We start from the raw sequence: 17810 nt of genomic DNA, 5'->3' as shown, positions 1-17810 counted from the left end.
CGTCAAATAATACATTAAAAAGGTGATACCACGTGTAATAAAGATTTCCTAAATTTTTTGAATAGTAGAACCCGTAGTAGTTTTGAGACCTTATTTTTTCCTAACCTACTGCAAAATTAGCAAAAATGCCTCGACACTTTTAGCATGGTACCTAGAAAATCGGGTCTCAATGGCACTCAAAGGGTTGATATCATTAATCACTTATACTTTCCATTGACTGCATGTCAAGCAATGTTTAGAGTATATATAGTAAGATATACTATTTCCTTAAAAAATCTGTAAAATTCCGCAGCCAGCCGTTGTTCTTTTATAAGATATTTATATAAAATAAAGTATTCTCGCATCAGTTACACACAGTTTCCACAGTATGTAATTCAATTCAGAATATACGTCTCATTTCCTCTATTCTATTGGTGTATTCATTAATCAGCATTTTGTCTTCTCAGAGCAGAACGTTCAATTTTTATTAGTCTGATAGTCGTTCATGATCCTGATTTTACGTGAGAGAAAAAATATTAATGGCAAGGGAAGGCTGTATAATTTCCCCAAAATTATTTCAAATCGTAAATAAATCGTAAATCTTCATTCTCAGAAAGAACTCACAATTTCTGAGATTCAACTCAGCGTCGAGGCTCAACTGATTGGAAGATGAATATATTTAAAGGATAGGGAATACTCGAATGTATTCCTTAATAGGTCGGTGTATTTTTTCGTATCCGATGACGTATTACCTATTTAAAAGTTACTCCATTATCTTCAAACTTTCACGGCATCTTGGGTAGGCCTTGGTCAACATTTGTTTGTATCTCAAGTGTAAAATAAATTACATGTAAAAAGCAGTGATGTAAAATTTCGAAGTTATCTAGGGCCAACTTTACGCAACCTGAAAATCTCCAGATGATGACTAAAGTTTAAAGCGGCGAGTATTACGTCACACCAAAAGATTTATCGAGCGGAAGAGATGCGTCCTCTAAAGGCTTTATTTATAAGATACGAAGCACGTGACGGAGATATTTTTTGCACAAAAGCACATTGCCGTAATGGATGTGGGATGTCTTATGCGGTCTGGTGAGTGAGTTTGGCATTGGCTAGCGTGTAAGGGTAGGGGTGAGGAATGGTTGTATCGTAGATGGAGGGGGTCGCGTCTCGGAGGGGAAGTCGGTGAAGGTGAGGGTCGCGCGGGGGGCGGGGCAGGAGGGACGGAGGCGGTTGGAGGCGGCGCGAGTCCAGCAGTTTGAGCGGAGCCTCTGAGCGAAGGGAAAAGTCTAGCCACGCCACTCCAGTAAGATGAAAACACGCTTTTCCTATCGATGCGAGGAAACAGTAAGTAAATCGTGGGCATTAGATCCACTGTTTTATCCTACGAGGCGAGGTCCCTTAGTTTTTTCCCAATAATATTTCCTAAATATCTCGAAAAAGACTTAAATCAGCTCATCATTCGATGGAATATTTGTTTCTATTTACTGTTTGTTAATCTACCATAAACTAACCTGCCAAATTGCGAATGCTCCTGGTATTTAGCTTTTCCGTTATACGGGGTTCATGACTTATTAGTGGCCGAATAAACAGCATCACCCTAAATTGTCCAAAATTCCATTTACTCTTCAGTATTTTCCCTTCGATTTAAGGGATAAGTTATAACGCCCTTTCTTTACGGTTGATAGAAAGAGTGATCTTATCTTCATGAATACCGTATGCCATTCAATGTCTGCTCTATGATATTTTAGCAGATGAATTATCAACTTAAAATAACATTGCTAATTTTAGATGCTTTCGCTTTTCTCTTTTAGTATTAAATTACTCCAGGAGGTGTAACAAAGCATCTTAGATTTTTCTATTTCATGGTTTTCCATCCGTAAAGTAATTCACTGGAGATTCAGTCAAATATTTTTCGCTCTCTGTCCATTCATTGGATAATGTGGCAAAGGCTACCATGCTCTTACAATTATGTGTGTCATTGACCTGCATAGTAAAAATAAATACACACAGTCTATACCCTTCTTCCGCTGCTATTCACTCTTTTAATTCCCATCGTTATCTGCTTTCCGAAGTATTGCGGCAATAACATGTAAGCTGTACAATTATTCCCGCTGCTTAACGTGTTATTCTTTAAATAGAAGAAAACATTAAAATCCATTTCTATGGTACATAAATAAAGAGTTTTTGTTATAAATACTCAATTATGGATTGATTATTACGTGGGGTCTTACTAGAAAGGACAAGAACGGATTCCATTCCAACTTTGAACACTTTTACCCGAACAAGAACGAATCCCCTTGCTGTGTGCCAATGGCATAATGCAACAAACCTTATTTAATAAATTAAATCTCCCAAATCTTTCATTGACATAGAAATATGACTCCAAACTTCCACTCCTTCGTTAGAAATAGTTTTCTCTTATTTTGCCGTGGCAGCCATTTCTGGAAGCAGAGAGGAATTTTGTGTTTGGGCGTGATCAGTTCCTGTATTTTTATATTTAATGGTTGCATAACAGAGTATTGAGCATATATTTAGCTTTCTAGTAATCCTTTGAAGTGATGAAGGATTGGCTTGCATAATTATTACCTTTCAGCAGAGAAAAATCCTCACACTCGGTTATCACTGCAGGCAGTTGACTGTCAAACGCGTACCGCGGGTAGACGTAAGTTTCCCGTAGACGGTATCAGAGGAATTAACTTTCTTGATAATATCTTTGTTACTTTCTTTGTGTTTTTAATCTTTTTAATTAATGAGTGCTCTTTCAAGGAAAAAACTCTCATCTCCCATCCATGAACCCGGGTTTTGAGCAGCTGTAGCTACCTAGCAAGTACAGCTATATGCTCAGCCAGATCTGGTGGGAATAACTCGTAATATGAATGCAGCCAAAAACTAAACCATTTCGAAACGAAATAGTTTTTGCTGCCACAGGCCTATTTTTGATTTTTTTTAAGTGCAACCGATTCAGGCCTGGTATTTCTGCCTACCCTTTTACGTCTGGGTTTTCCGTATCTCTTTAATTTTATTTTTCCCCACTGCCTCCCCAAGGCGAGTCTGTATCCCACCTTTTCCTTAAACTCTTCAAATCCTTCCCCATCCCTTCCTCATGTACTGCAATGTCTTGTGCCAAATGATGGCTCTGAGAGCTGAAACGCGTCATATGCATTAAATAATTATAGAAAAGGGCCACTACCTTTCATTTCAAAATGTTTTTTTTTTCATTATCGACGGTATTGCGAACGGCTCGTCGAGGTTTTCGATTGGGTTAATATCACGGGTATTTCGATAATATACATTACACCGCGTCATGCGCTTCCTCTATCAAAATTGGGTGATATCACGGAGGGGACATTTTTGCAGGAAATAGAAGTAGGACAGAGAGCGTGATTTGTGCTTTTTATCTGCCATCTTTGTAACTGGTGAGACCTATCCCCATCGATCGCCTTTTCAAACTCTGCCTTGAAAACAGTTCTCTGCCGTACAAAATCCATTATCAGTCGCCTAGCACCGAATGGTTCTCCTCTCCATGAGCCTGGCGGAAAGATGAGAGTTGGATATAAATCTTAATACCCAACCTTTCAAGCATGTACGGTGAATGTAAGAAATGTTGATGTTAAATGATTTATGCACCCAGATGGTGTGTTTTTCTTGTATTTTCCGGAATAACCTGGCCAGAATTTATTTCCATCGTTTATTACCCCTTTGAAATCTTTCACAAAAATTATTTCTCGTCTAGGATTTGGTGTTACCTAAGTGGAGGTTATCCCAATGGAGTATAGTTTCAGTGGATTGGTTTCCGGGACATTCCACCGCATTTTTGTTTCCCAAGACGACAATTTCAGCACAATAGCAAACCGTGTCTTTGGGTCTGCAATCCCAGCGAATCTGTTGTATGAGTACATGCGCAACCATGACGAAAGTCCACTGCGCTGAATAGCATTTTGTGTTTTCTGGCTACTTACATGAATTCATTCATTTTTTTTTGTTTGGCGTTTTGTTTTGTCATGAATGACTCGAAATTTTTTTTGGAGCAGAAGCTGGTTTAATGATTTGAAACCCAACGTTTCGATACCTTGATCTGCCGTCTTTTTGAAGGAAGTGGTCATAAAGCATGTGATTTATACATCTAGGAGGTGATTAAGCTCTTTTTCTCGAAAAAAATGCAGAGTAGGCCATCAAAACAAGCCATTTCAATGCACTCACCATGTTTTCAATCCAAGGAGAAAGGGCTGCCCTGACCCTTTCGCGGATAAGTTGATGACATCACAAACGCATGCCGAGCGGGTCGCGGCTTCTTAGTTGCTCCTAACTGCAGCTCTTGGCTGATTTTTTCGCCGAAACTTATCTTCTCTTCCGTCCACTGAATTCTTTTCATGAACTGCGATATTGGAGGTGAGTGAACGACCCCATTCATGCACACTTTGTTGTAGTTATATCATCCTTAACATTCTCACCCCTTCCTCAATCCAAGACCCTGATCCCACCGCCAAACCCGTTCAGCAAGGATATTCCGGGGCCGTCCGCACGCATCGTGCTTTCCCCCACAACAGGTATGGCTTCTAAGTCACGACACTTGGCTCTTGGCACACGTACCTGGCAATGACTGTCAAAAGATCTGCGCGGCGTGGTCTTGTGGTCCCGCGATAACCGTCTTTGAGCCAACGACATGACCGCAGAGGAAGTCGAATTCAAGAGTATCCCATTCTTCTTTTGTGCATTGTTTAAACCGTCGATCAGGGGAAAATATTTGTTCCATGATATGGTTTGGTATTTGGAGGCGGAGACCGGCAGCCGAGGTAATTTGCGCTCCGTGAAAGGGGTAGGCATGGAAAAGCGTCGGCACTATATCTTAACGAATGGCGTCAAGGGGACCGTGGCTTAACGTCCCATCCGACGGGCGGGATGCTGCACTTACAGTGCGCTCACAGAGCATTCAAGCAGGGATCAGGTAAACTCTTGGAAATTCTTCAACTGGGATTTGAACTCTGATCCGCTGGGTGGGAAGCCAACACACTAGCCACCACAATAACCCGATGCCTTATCGATGGCTAAGTTCTCACAACACGTATCTCAAAATTTGGCCGGCTTGACACAGGTATCTTAAACTAAGTGTAATAGCATTGAAAAATAAAATTCAAGCAAAGCACAACTCTTTGTTGGCAAATGTATGCTTCTTTTTCAGTTTTAGAAATTTTTGGTTTTTGATTTTAGCGTATAATTAGAAAAAATTAATAGGTTTTTTGCTCTCCTGAAAAGATGCTATTTTTGAGAAACGTGTTGCTAGAACTTACCCATCGTTATATTGGTCCCATTGTGAAAACCTTTTCATTATAAGTTTGCTATGGACCACTGGCGCCTCGAGTTGCGTTGCGCATGTGCATATCTAAACAACCATGCTATGAATGGGCTCCACAGGTAAAAATATACTCTGAGTGACTTCATTGGTCCGGGTTGAAGTTAGGACTAATTGTCCCGCAGTGATTTAGTCTTTAAATGGGAATAACCGTTTTCGTAAATGATCAAAGGTTTCACCTCCCTGGACGTGTGCATCGTCAAATAAATATCGATGGTGGCGGCGGCGCGCTGTGTCGAAGCCCCTCAATTTCCCAAGTTATGTCATAGCTTTTAAAGTATATTAATTCATCTGATTCCTAAAAATTGGAATTTTGTAAGCCCGCATTCACAGTTAGTTTTCGCCAACTCCTTTGACTGCTATTGTCAGATTTTCTAAAAATTGTTGAAATAATAACAACCCGATAACGTGTTTAAATGAGGAGAGCGTAAAAATAATTAAAAAAAGTATTAAACTTTGTCAAACGAAGATTAAATGTTGAGTACACATTCTGGTGACGAGTATGTGCTAATAAATTCACGATCTTATTCTCAGCAGACTCGGCGGCGTCGGCACCGAAGAGTCGATTAGTTTTCGGAGTCGGCGGGCGCTCACCTTGATACCACCCGCAAGTTGTAGCCCGTATTCTGGTGATTTACCTCCGCTTTATAGGCCGCCTTAACACACTCACTGCTGATTTCTTGAATTAAAGACGACATTTCCGGATGTTTCTTAGCCAACCATCTGCCCTCTCAATAATCAACTGCTAATAAACGCTCTATAATCGCTGCTAGATCTGGTGATTGTGCCTACTGTCTGAATCTGTTTTCAGCTGGCAGAAAGGAAAGTTGTAATTTCCATATCACAAATTTCGACTGATATCACCTATTTACTTTTTGGAAAATTTTATTCTGAACTTATCCCTTAACTGTTCCTATCATCATAGAAATTTTGCCTTGTCTAGTGGATTGGTTTTGTGCAAATATTCACCATTGAGTGTGTAAAAGAGGTGGGTGCGGAAAACGAAGTGTACATCGTTTTCATGACATTTAAAAAAATGTGCCTTTCAAATTGCTTCTCATCGACTGGCTGTTCACAAGAAAGTGTTTCCGTGATCAATATTTCGTAAACTACACCTAAAAATCCGCATTAAAATGCAGGTTCTTGTAACAGTACTCGTCTAAACGTTGGAAAAATATTGATTAATGCTAGAGTATATCTGCCATTTTGATAAATCAACTGATATGATGTTCGTTATTGCATTATTACCCCGGTAAAAATAAATTATAGGTTCATCACCGCACTGCATTTGCAGTTTCTGGTTAATGAATGCTGTTATTGAAGTCAATTCACGTCAGTTACATGGAAATGGCGCCATAGTTGACTTAAATACCTGGAAAGAGAAATTACCCAATAATATAAGGAATATACATTAAAATATACTTTTACCCTAATTTTGTTCTAAGCTTTGATGTTAATTATCTATAATTGCAAAGTTTTTACAGTTTGAGCGAAAATTTTGTCTAGGATCACGCAGTCGCTAACTTATCTCCTCAAATCAAGCAATTTTAGTGATCATTATGGCGTTTCATTCAGTAAAAAAGCTAAGAATATTAATAAGCTGCTGGGATAGGCGGTTGAAAGTGTTCTTCCGTATAATTGATGGAACTTCCAAACATCTTGTCGTGAGTATTCCGAACCAAGTTCTGGAGGTAATCAGTAGAAACGTTTGTGAAACGATTTTGGTTTGGGATTGTGAGAGTGGATGTTCACGTGACCGTAATCGTAGAATTGATCTGGTAAAATATTTGTAAAGTGTCGCATATATTATGGCACTTGATTGGTCCATTAAGAAGAAATCTTCATGCCTTGAGCTTTTATTTAATGTTGGTAAGGATAATGTCATATTTTAAATTAACAAGAAATGCTGATGAAAAAAGCTAATGATGTTATAACGTAGGTTTCCGCGGCGATGGTTTGATCTCTGCATTTCTTCCGGGTTTCCTTCCGCGTCAGCTGGTTTGTAGACAAGAGTTTCGCTGGCAGGATAGCCAGCGAAACTGTTGTCTACAAACCAGCAGACGCGAAAGGAAACCCGGAATAAATGCAGAGACCAAATCTAGTGATACTTAAATCTGAAGGGTTCCTTTTAGCCCATTATAACCCAATGTTTCTTCTACGCAACATCAAAAATTTATAAATTTTCTGCTCTATTTAGGGTATATCTAAACCGCGCATTATTTTGTGGTGCACGTGGTAATGACGGAATATTTAGCTGCCACGATAACCATAATTGAGTGCAAAATTTTCAAGTTTTCAGAGTGCCACTTTTTGAAATTTGACGCCTCCAGAATGGAGCTCTGGGCCATAAAGGGTTCATAGGATATTACTTAAAATTCCGGTATTCTGTTGCAGATATTTGCATTTTTTATTATAAAATAGTATTTTGATTCCACCTTAATAAAATATACCAGCACAATAATTCGCATTGGTGCCAATATATGCGGATACCATAGGATAGCCTCTGTTGGGGAAGATATGATAGGTATCCCTGAGGATAGGCGGCACCATAAAGCCTGAATCACACGATCATTTTTTCCATCCCTTTGAAGACATAGCTCCTCCTATAGCTCTGGCGATGGCGGAAGAAATGACCGTTTCTGCCTATCATTTCGCGCGATGGCTCGAGGGACGGGATTTTCATAGCTTTTTCCATCACTCGGCACGTCCATTCTTTCGTCGCTGAAACCGCAGCTTCTACCGTCCTTCAGCCAATCAGAACGCACGGTCGCTGAGAGCGATTGCAACGCCACGCTTGGCTTTTATTGGAATAACTGTTGTAAACACAGGGAAAATAAGTCTGCGCCGATGTAAATCATCCATAGCTGCGCTCCCAAATTTAAATGGTATCAAATCAACCGAGTCAATAGATTTTTCCTGATGCAGGTAGTATGACACCGAGTAGTGCTATCGGAAATAATGTCAAAAGCGACGGAAAAAGGGACGGTGGGAGGGATCGTGTGATTCAGAAATCTATAGGTCGACCTATCATTTCTTTGGTCCCTCTAAACCTATCGCAGGAGCTATGTCTCAGAGGGATGGAAAAAATGATCGTGTGATTCAGGCTTAATAAGCTTTATAAGGCAGTGGTTGGATCAAATAAACATTTTTACTTGATGGCTAAAGAACAAATTTTCACTCCCAAACATTTGGCGTTCGAAACAAACGAAGTAGATAATAATAAATGTGTGACAATTGTGTTGTTTAACGATACAAATATTAAAAATCACATATTCAATGATTACTAAGATATCAAATCATCAATCAATATTTTTTCAATGCCATCACTCTCCTAGGACATAAGCCATCGTTTTAATTTCCCAAAAATATGGTCCTGGAGTTTTATTTTCATAGTTCAACCGGAAGGGAGCAGAAAAACTTCGTTCCGAGGTATACGTATGTCTGTTTGATTGTCTTATTACCTGGGTGAGGTGTCTTCCTAAGGTTAATCATGATGGATCTTCTGTCTCTCATATTTTACATTCGATAATAATGGCAAATTGCAATGGCTCAGGTCTCTGGAGGTGAATCTTTTTGACGATCGTATGCAAGCAGGTGGTTCGCGTGTTAATATGGGTGGCGGATGTTATTGTAATTGTAATCTTGCAATAATAATAATCTAACTACCTTGTAAGTGTAAAATAAGATTATAGAAGACCATACTGACACTTAATTATGATCCTTCCAGTGAAAACTTGGCTATTATCGGTAAAAAGGGGATTGGATGTGCATTTACGATCCCAGGTGTGACAGCCATTCATCTTAGCTGGCAGGACTTTTGCAATGAATGGGCTCAGTTTGCAATCACTGAGTAGGAATCTTAGCCGCGAAAACAACATCTGCTGAGCGCAAAACTGTGTTGAATTGGTGCTATGATGTAGAGTGGCTTCATAGCTTTCAAACCCCTCTGCACTGCTGTGTTTTTTCCAAGTAGATCACTTCAAATCTAAGTTTTGTTCGTCTCTCTGTGCAATGGGCTCGTTCTCTCAGACCAGAAATAGCTATAGAGTTCCATAGATGGAAGGAAAAGACAAGTTACGACGAAATAAATACCCTATTTCAGCGATTCTTACGGAATGCTTAATTAAATAATAAAACGCGAGAGGTGCCGCCCGCCAATTTTCATGTGACGTCATTTCACTGCCTACTGATTAACTCGCTCAGAGGGAATCGCTTGTTGAGGGAGGAATCCCTCACGACAGTGTGAACAGCATGCGAGGCTGATGCGTGAGGCCGAGTAGTACCTGAGACGCAGTGACCCACTCGTCAAGAGTTGGTGTCTTCATCAACTTCCTTCCATATGGTTAAGGCCGCCAATTTCTCGTCGCGAATAGCTCGAGGAGTGGGTGACGAATTGAAAAAGAGATAATTCGGTTCTACATCTTTTTCAAGTTCAATCACGACCGAAAAATTTGAAAAACCAAGTGGTGAACTAGCCCATTTCTTTTCATTAGATTGTGGATCGTTTTACCACAAGCGTCCATTTTACTGTTAATCTGTATATTTTTGTTATGTTTTTTCCTCTTTAATAGCATCTTCGAAGTGCTATGGTTTCTTCAGAGATGTGGTGCAAATGATTGTCCCGCGTCGTCACGCACAGTGTCCACATTTCGGATTCTGGCCTTTTCCAGGGAAGAAGAAGTTGGATAGTTTCAGTTCTTGCACTTATTTTTAGATCGCCTTTAGGAAGTATTGCGTTTCTTCGTACCGCTTATGGGTTTCTTCCCACCTTGACGGAACTCTTTTATCACGAGTTGAATGAGCGAAATTTCCAGGAAGAGCGCACGGTTCTAAGATGCACAGTACGGCACCTTGCGATCCGCCTCCGTATTCACGCCTCTATTCTTCCACTAATAGACACTTACGAGAAGGCGAAGTCGGGAAAAAGAAAAAAGAGAACTGAAGATCCTTCCCACTTCTTCCCGTCTCCATTTCTCAAGTGTGAATGAAACGAGAATATGAAATGAGAATAAAAGAGAAATGAGAATACGTTTGCTTTTTTTATTCTCATGGTGGCAATTTTAAGAAGCTATTCATGTTTCACCCGGGTTTGGAACCAGGGTTTATCTTCACCTCGAAACATAGAAGTAGGAGGATATGGGGTTGTTTGGTGGCCAGGGTGTTGTCTTCACACCCCGTGGGTCCGGGTTCAAATCTCAGCGGAGGGAGAGAATATTCCTGATCTCTGCTTGATAGATACGCAGAGGACATTTCAAGCACAACGTTCACGGGACTTAAAGCTGTGGCTCGCTTGTGCTCCTCCGTTGAGAGCAGGCTAATGCCGACGTCGGCTTTCTCTCCATCCTTCCTTCACTACACTTCCGTTATGGCACAGCTATCGGTCGCTTCCCCCAAACACTACCATGGACATGGGTCATGGGCATATAATGTTTTTTAACTTCACGAAAATTCTGTCATCAAGGATCTTACTTTTTTGCGTATTTTGGCAATTAAAAGTGATAAGTGCCACGACAGAACGAAAAAATTCATCATCCGTGATATTCTTAAAGTAAGTAATGGAATTTTAACTCTACGGCGGGTACGTATTGTGAATTGACGTGGGCGGGCGCGTGCCGCACTAACTGTTAGTGTTTAAAGACGCAGATGCAGCAGTTTATGATGAATTTTTATTACGAAAAACTGTTTTTTTAATATATTTGGTAAATTTAACTGTTAGAGTACCTGCTAGTCGACCTACCAGCACGATCCATCGCCCGGGTATTTAAAAATAAATATTGAAATTAAATATTATTATCGGGCTGTACATAAAAAATAACATTAGTTAACAACATAATTAAGCATTTTTATTGATAACTTATAATGTATAAAGGCTTTTTACACGGGTTATGGAACTGCACAGCAGAGAACTGCATTTTTTTCTCGATCTGGCGCGCAATTGCGCGAATGCATGGACGAAATTACAGGCTAGTTTACCATCTCGCGTTCGTGAATTGTCTCATACGTCCTAGCAATTTACCACTCTACACGACACTATTTGAAATGCGCTCTCGCACGCACGTCAGACTATGCAAGTAATTGCCCCGTGTAAAATGGTCTTAAGGAATGTAAATAAAAAAATTGCTCCAACACATTCATATTCAAGTTTGTAAAAAAACTTTGATGGAAATAATAAAAGTAGTTGAAAATCCCAGGTATCTTATCGTTTGCCAGTTTAAAAGGGCGGCACTTAAAGGGTTATTGAAAATGACCAGGTTTCATGCGTTAATTATAATGTCCACCTAGGGCTCCACCCGCAATCATCGCGCCAAAACGCGACAGAAAACATCGACGGATTTGAGAGAAGCGCCTTGTCTGTTTACCGGTTGTTGGTTCTGTTGTTGTTTGTGCTGCTGTCTGTGATTTCCTGCCTCTAATGACGTCACCAACTTATGGAAAGTGAATGGCAACTTTCGCGGTTTTTAATTTTTAAATTATAGAGAATGGCTGAATGGGGAGGATTTATTTTTCCGTTGAAAGACACTTGTTTCCTTTCGATCTAACAAATTCTTTTCATGAACTGCGATTCTCATTGTCCGGAAAGCAGCATTCACTTTTAGCATTCACTTCACTTTTAGTGAACCCTTCTCAATGGCGGGAAACCATTTCAGCCCCATGTGTATCCGCCACATGGAGTAGAGTGTTGAATCTTTTTCCTCTCGACAACAAAGACGCATTCGCGTGGTTCATTGTCTCCGTCACTGCTGTCGTTCGGAAGCCTCGAGGTTGATGGACCACAGGCCTTAAATGGCGGCTAGGTGATTTTTTGCCGTGTGCATTCTCTGTGCTCCACTTGCGAAGGTTGATACCTTGCACCTTCGCGTGTACGCCTCGCGCTGCCATCGCCACGACGCGCAAAATAGCCTCGACGACTCATATGTCGCGCATGCCGTTTTAGCGCGGAAAGCGAACCACCAAGGCCACGCGTTCGAACCCCTCGCGTGCCATTGGTCATCCCGCAACTTTTCTCTCCCGTTCAGCTCCCAATGCGAAACGATCGTTTGCGCGAAATGGGGAGAATTCACCGATCTTCCCGCTAGTGTCGTTCCCTCGTTTTCAGATATATTTATTAGGTTGCTAAAAATATTATGAAACTGACGTTAAAGACCTCAAATGAACTTACTTACCTTTAGAGTTTCTCAAAAACCTGCCATAATTGGGTGATGAATGAAAAAATGTTCGAGGTAGAAGTGTATATGCATATTATATTTTTAGAGTTGGGGTAAGGTTAGGTTTCTCCATTACATAAAATATGGACATTACTTGATATTTTAAATAAATCCTAAATTAATATTAAGGAAAGACGACAGTGCTACATAGTAAGGAAGCTCTAACATAGCTCTTATGGGCAAAATTTCGACAGCCTAAACGATAAAAAATTTCCACATTTCGGAGGTCCCCGGGCCTCTTATGAATGCCCCTGTTTGGATGGGTTGTTCTCCATATTCCGCTATGCATGAAGACAGATTTTGTCGTTCAGTTTTTAATTAAGTGCGTCAGAAAGAACTGGAGAAAACTTTAAACACTCAAGTAAAACACACGTACATAACAATGAGTGCTTGGACAAATGCAGCTATAATTGTTAACATATGGGCAAACTTAATTATCGATTATATTTTCTTCTTCATTTCGGATTGCGCTTTCCTTTTCTTCTTGTTCTGCTGTCCTCTCTACTCTGTTCTACCAGGGCCCTTGGTATCCTCTAAGCCCTCAATATGCCACGAAAACACGCCATGGAATAAAATAATGATTTTACACAAAATGGTTGAACGACAGAGTTTCAACTTTGTCCACGCTTTTTGATTTGAAGGTTGAGTATAAAGTTTTGATGAAGTCCAAGCTCATATCAGTAGTTAAATATCTTTTTCTGTATCTACATTATTTCTTTTTAATTCGTGATTAGATATTTTTACGAAGAAACTCAACATATTTGCAAAAAAGTTAGGCATACAGTATTTTCCCAGCATTAATCTTTTCTGGTGAACTTCATTTTACTTCCCTGCCAAAATTCGAAATTAATCCCATTGAAATTAAACTTGTTGTGTGTTATTGCAGGAGAAATGGGTAAAAACATTGGGCATTGAGCGATTGAAATTGAATATGAAATTTATTTAACTTCAATCCGGGAATATAAAATTAATATTCATCTCATTTTATCGATTAATTATAAATTGTCGTAATTAATGTAATAGTTCATTAATTGAAATCGAGTTTATTATTAATGAAGTAAACTTAATATTTTAAAAAATTATTTTTTTATGAATAAAGCGTCTGCCAAAACCTCTCTTGTTAACGCCTAGCGTCTAAATTTATTTATTATGGGATCCAATTTATTATTTGAGGCCAAAGCTTCTGATTCCGCATTGTGGGCATTCATTTACGTCAAGAGTCAATGATAATCTTCCAAAATCATTAGCATCGTTATCGAAAATCACTGACGGCTTTTTAACTTTAATTAGCATAACTGCTTTGGCTGCGATTAATGGGCTACCGGGCTGTCAGAATAGTCCTCGCCATTTAGTTTCGAAGTATTGCTACGGCTTAAGCATCTAAGAGAGCTCTCATAAACTGGGAATTATATTCTCTTAATGACTTTGCTGATTAGTTAAGAATGGATGTAATAGCATAGATAAAATTGAAGATAGCCACGCGAAGAGGATTTCTGTCGAACTAGCTCGGGAGCCACGCGAGTACTGCCCTCATCATGGTGACATGCTTCGAGGGCGTACTGCTGATCAAAGCTATTTCCCGCTCATCTGCTGTGCAGATGAGGGGGAAATCTCTCTCATTTACTTTTCACGATGTTGCGAAGGAGAGGACTTCGTTTTCTGAGGTTAGTTATTTTAATTTAGTTAGTATTAGTACGATAGTCATTTTAATGTTCCAAATGTTTTTTATTGGAAAGAAACGTCTCTCGTATTGCTCAGCAGGTAATCGTTAAACGGTGGCAGTTTCTAAAGATCGTTTAAGTTTCGTTGGTAGGCGCAAACCTAGGAATTTTTGGGGGCGGGAAGATGCTAAAATCTCTCTTTTTAGCTAAAGAACTACTGCTTCAGTATTCGATAATGATGTGAAAAAACTTATGGTTTTAATATCAGTGACTAGAATGTATACTGTTGTATTTGATAATTACACATTTCTATGAAAATTGTTTTGTGAAGCCAGAAACTTTCGGAGACTACGAATCCCTTTAATGGCATGTTTGCTCCTAGTTCGGCCCATCAGCTTACATTTAATATATGCATTCATACTTCAGCCGCGTACTTGCGTAAAATCTCGGCATGTATTAAAAATAGAAACTTAACCTGCTAAGCGACTGTATCTAATAAGATTTGAGTTCGACCTCAATAAGTGATTCAATTTACGTGAATGTATAAAATACATTCAGCAACAGGGTTACAGCTATTTCTCGCTATCTTGACGAATTTTTCTGCGCTTTGAGAGCCTTGTGTAGCACGAGAGCTGTTTTTCCTTGCATTCTTCAATTAAGAGGATTTATCTTTCCCTCTCGACTGGTCATATTTTTTTTCCTTTTTGATGACGTATTCCGAATTTATAGAGTAAACTCAATATGTATTGATCTGTGTTTCGAAAATAAAAATTTTAAATCCAAGAAAACAGCCGCCTGAAATTTTCAAATTTGATGTACCAGCAAGTGCTGACCAGTGTTTCCTTTATATACTCTGCAAATTTCAAGGCAATATGTTTTGAGCAGGCATTACGTTACCAATAAATACCAGATGGGCGGGTGTAACGCGTCATGATCAGTCACAATTGTTAAAGGAACATATCCATACATAACACAAAAATTACCATATCACTATCTGTTTTGAGATATTTTTCTGTAGACTGAAGCCTTTTTGGATATATGATTGCGCAAGCATTCACACTCAAAAATTTCCGTCGTAACGCTATCAATTTCCATGCTCACGCCCGAAGCACAACTATTGCACGTCGCTTTATTTCAAAAATACTTATTGCGATGGTGTAATCTTATTTTACATACAATAGCTAATAATATGGATCGTGTTCTTGGTGTTTTTGCTGAGTAGAGAAGTCTACACAATAGGTATCACCTTCTCAATGTGTTTTTTTTATCGATTTTGGACTTAATCTTGTTATTTTATTACGATAGCCTTTATAAATACAAGTTCATTTAAATTACCATTTAATGAAGTACTTGCTCTAAATTTCCCGTATCGACTCGACAATTATGGACTAAGTGAAGACATCCGAGTGGGCTTGCGTAGTGGTCGCCGAATCAGAGCGTAAATGTTCACATCATTGCTATCGGATATTTTTATCTCAATCATCTGAAACGCTCGTGCACTTCGTGCGCCAGTAGGTCAAATTGACTTGGGTCAGCGATAGTCTTTACAGAGGCATGGCAAGGACATTTTCATCACACCCAGTTTTCTCAAAACACCATGACTGAATCCTCACCTTTTTCGCCTTTATTCTTCGCTTCAGCGATAGGAATTTTTCATTTCGTAGTTTCGTCCTTTCAAAGAATATTTAGGAGGCAAAATTCTGCAACTGACGCAATGGTATCATAAATAATATAATTTAGTCAGAGTCATTGCGATAATCACTTTTTATTCTCGATTTTTCTTTCTTATTCGGCAGAAATTCTCTCGGAGAAGCTATTTCAAATTTAATCTTAGCTATTGGATTGATTCTAAACTACTCTGTATATTCATCGCTAGAATATACGTTCATGTTGTAAATACTTATTTTAGACATTTTAGAATTTTTTTTGCCATTTATGACATTTTTTGTCATTACTTCGAAACTTAATGGCACGGATTATTCTTAGAGTCCTGGTGTTCATGCACCACAGCGAAAGCAGCTTTGTATAGTTACTAGCCGTCAGTGATTCAGGATTACGAAGCCAATTATTTTGCAAGATTTTCATTGAAATTTGACGGAAAGATATAACCTACAGGATATAATAAGAGGTTTCAACCCTAACTAATGAATAAAATCTTAAAGAGCGAATGTTACAAAATTTACAATTCACAGTTTGCAAGAGATATTTTGCAGTAAAAAAGTTCAATTTGACTCCGTTATCGCAGCATTTTTGCCATATCTCTTTTTAAATGTAAATGATTTAGGGACCTTAACATATTTTAATGCTGGCATTGATAGTATTTTAAATTAATAACGCATCATCCTTATAAGCAGATTTATTTTAGAGGTTGTACTTCAATCTGTAGTTTAATAAGCTACTTATTTTTACATACATCTTTAAACATGAAACCGTCATATTTGTGTCCTAAATACCTAAAACGTGAAGTTTTCACAAATTTCAAAATATACTCGAAAATACCGGAATATTGAACTGGAAAATAAAAGCTCTCAATCGCATACATTAATAGGCGTTTATATATTGGCTTCAGGTTTACGCACCAAGAGCTACCACTTAAGCTACAATAAAGCTTAGCTGCATTACTTTTAAATACCATTAGCTACCACTTAAGCTAAATTTGTTGCTATGACGATAGAAAGCGTGTAGATTTTAAATTATCATTGTACAGTCTTAAGATCCGAGGCTGGCACTTCAAAATACTTGGGGCTCCTTTACGGTTTTTTTTAAATTGCTAATCGGGGCAATTTGAGATAGATGGAGACCTAAATTTTTCTGTTATTCGATACGACGCCTACTTCCTGAGCTCTTCCCGGCGAAAAATCGACGCCCCTAGCCCTTTCGCGAAAAAGTTGACGACGTCACCCCTCGTGCCGACATGTCGCGACATGGTCACCGCGAACTCTTCGCTCTAGCGCATCGGCGTTGCGTGATTCAATGTTTTTACCCCCTTATGACCCTTTCCATCCCCAAATGAGCGGTTCTCCCTAAACAAGCCCTCCCTTAGCCAAAACTCTAATGACGTCACCAACTCATGATAAGTGGGCGGCAACGTTCTTCTTTTCGTTCATTTTAAACTTATGTGAGGATGACAAATCGAGGAAGATTTTACTTTGTTATAACTTATCTTTCTCATTCCGCCTACCTAATTATTTCCATGAATTGAATTGCAGGGTATCTGTAATCTAAACCATCATCAACTCCAGTTTTTTGACAAATTTTCCCAGTTGATTTTTGAATGAATTAATGAAAGTATTTTTTCCTTCTAAATCTAAAAAATCTTCAATAATATCAACTTAGCTATCGAGATAGTGAAATTACTCAGCTAATTTTTTCATGAAATGGTTCATCAACTATCTCATTGCTTATGATACACATTCAGCCAAAGTAACCTTTCGTAGAAGGCGTACTTCAATCTTGAAACAAATTATACAATAACGAATATTTTCAAGAATACTTCAGATTTCTCGTTTTTGTTGAAATATTTTTATTGAATTTAATTCTTCATTTTTCAATAAGGCTTTCGCGAGCCGCTGCACTATCAACCCACCACGAGACCATCACTCATAAAATACATCT

General features: G+C 38.9%; 1 protein-coding gene across 5 annotated transcripts in view; it reads left to right on the top strand.

Annotated features, from left to right (window-relative positions):
* Positions 1 to 17810, top strand: part of LOC124171628 (solute carrier family 41 member 1-like) — a 151456-nt gene that overhangs the window by 92870 nt on the left and 40776 nt on the right. Inside the window, exon 1 of one of the 5 annotated variants that reach the window (XM_046550832.1) lies at positions 1226 to 1323. The exons of 3 other annotated variants lie outside the window; for them this stretch is intronic. Coding sequence is in view for 1 of the 2 variants with exons in the window: in XM_046550830.1 (XP_046406786.1) it covers positions 14167 to 14198 (32 nt within the window). In the remaining variant the exon portion in view is untranslated. Of the gene's footprint in view, positions 1 to 1225; positions 1324 to 14100; positions 14199 to 17810 lie in introns of those variants that run through there. One more of the 5 variants, XM_046550830.1, reaches the window with a different exon arrangement.

This window comes from Ischnura elegans, chromosome X (genome assembly GCF_921293095.1).
Source record: "Ischnura elegans chromosome X, ioIscEleg1.1, whole genome shotgun sequence".
Classification (NCBI taxonomy): domain Eukaryota; kingdom Metazoa; phylum Arthropoda; class Insecta; order Odonata; family Coenagrionidae; genus Ischnura; species Ischnura elegans.
The sequence above is the reverse complement of the archived record's forward strand: the minus strand, read 5'-3'. Positions and strand labels throughout refer to the sequence as shown.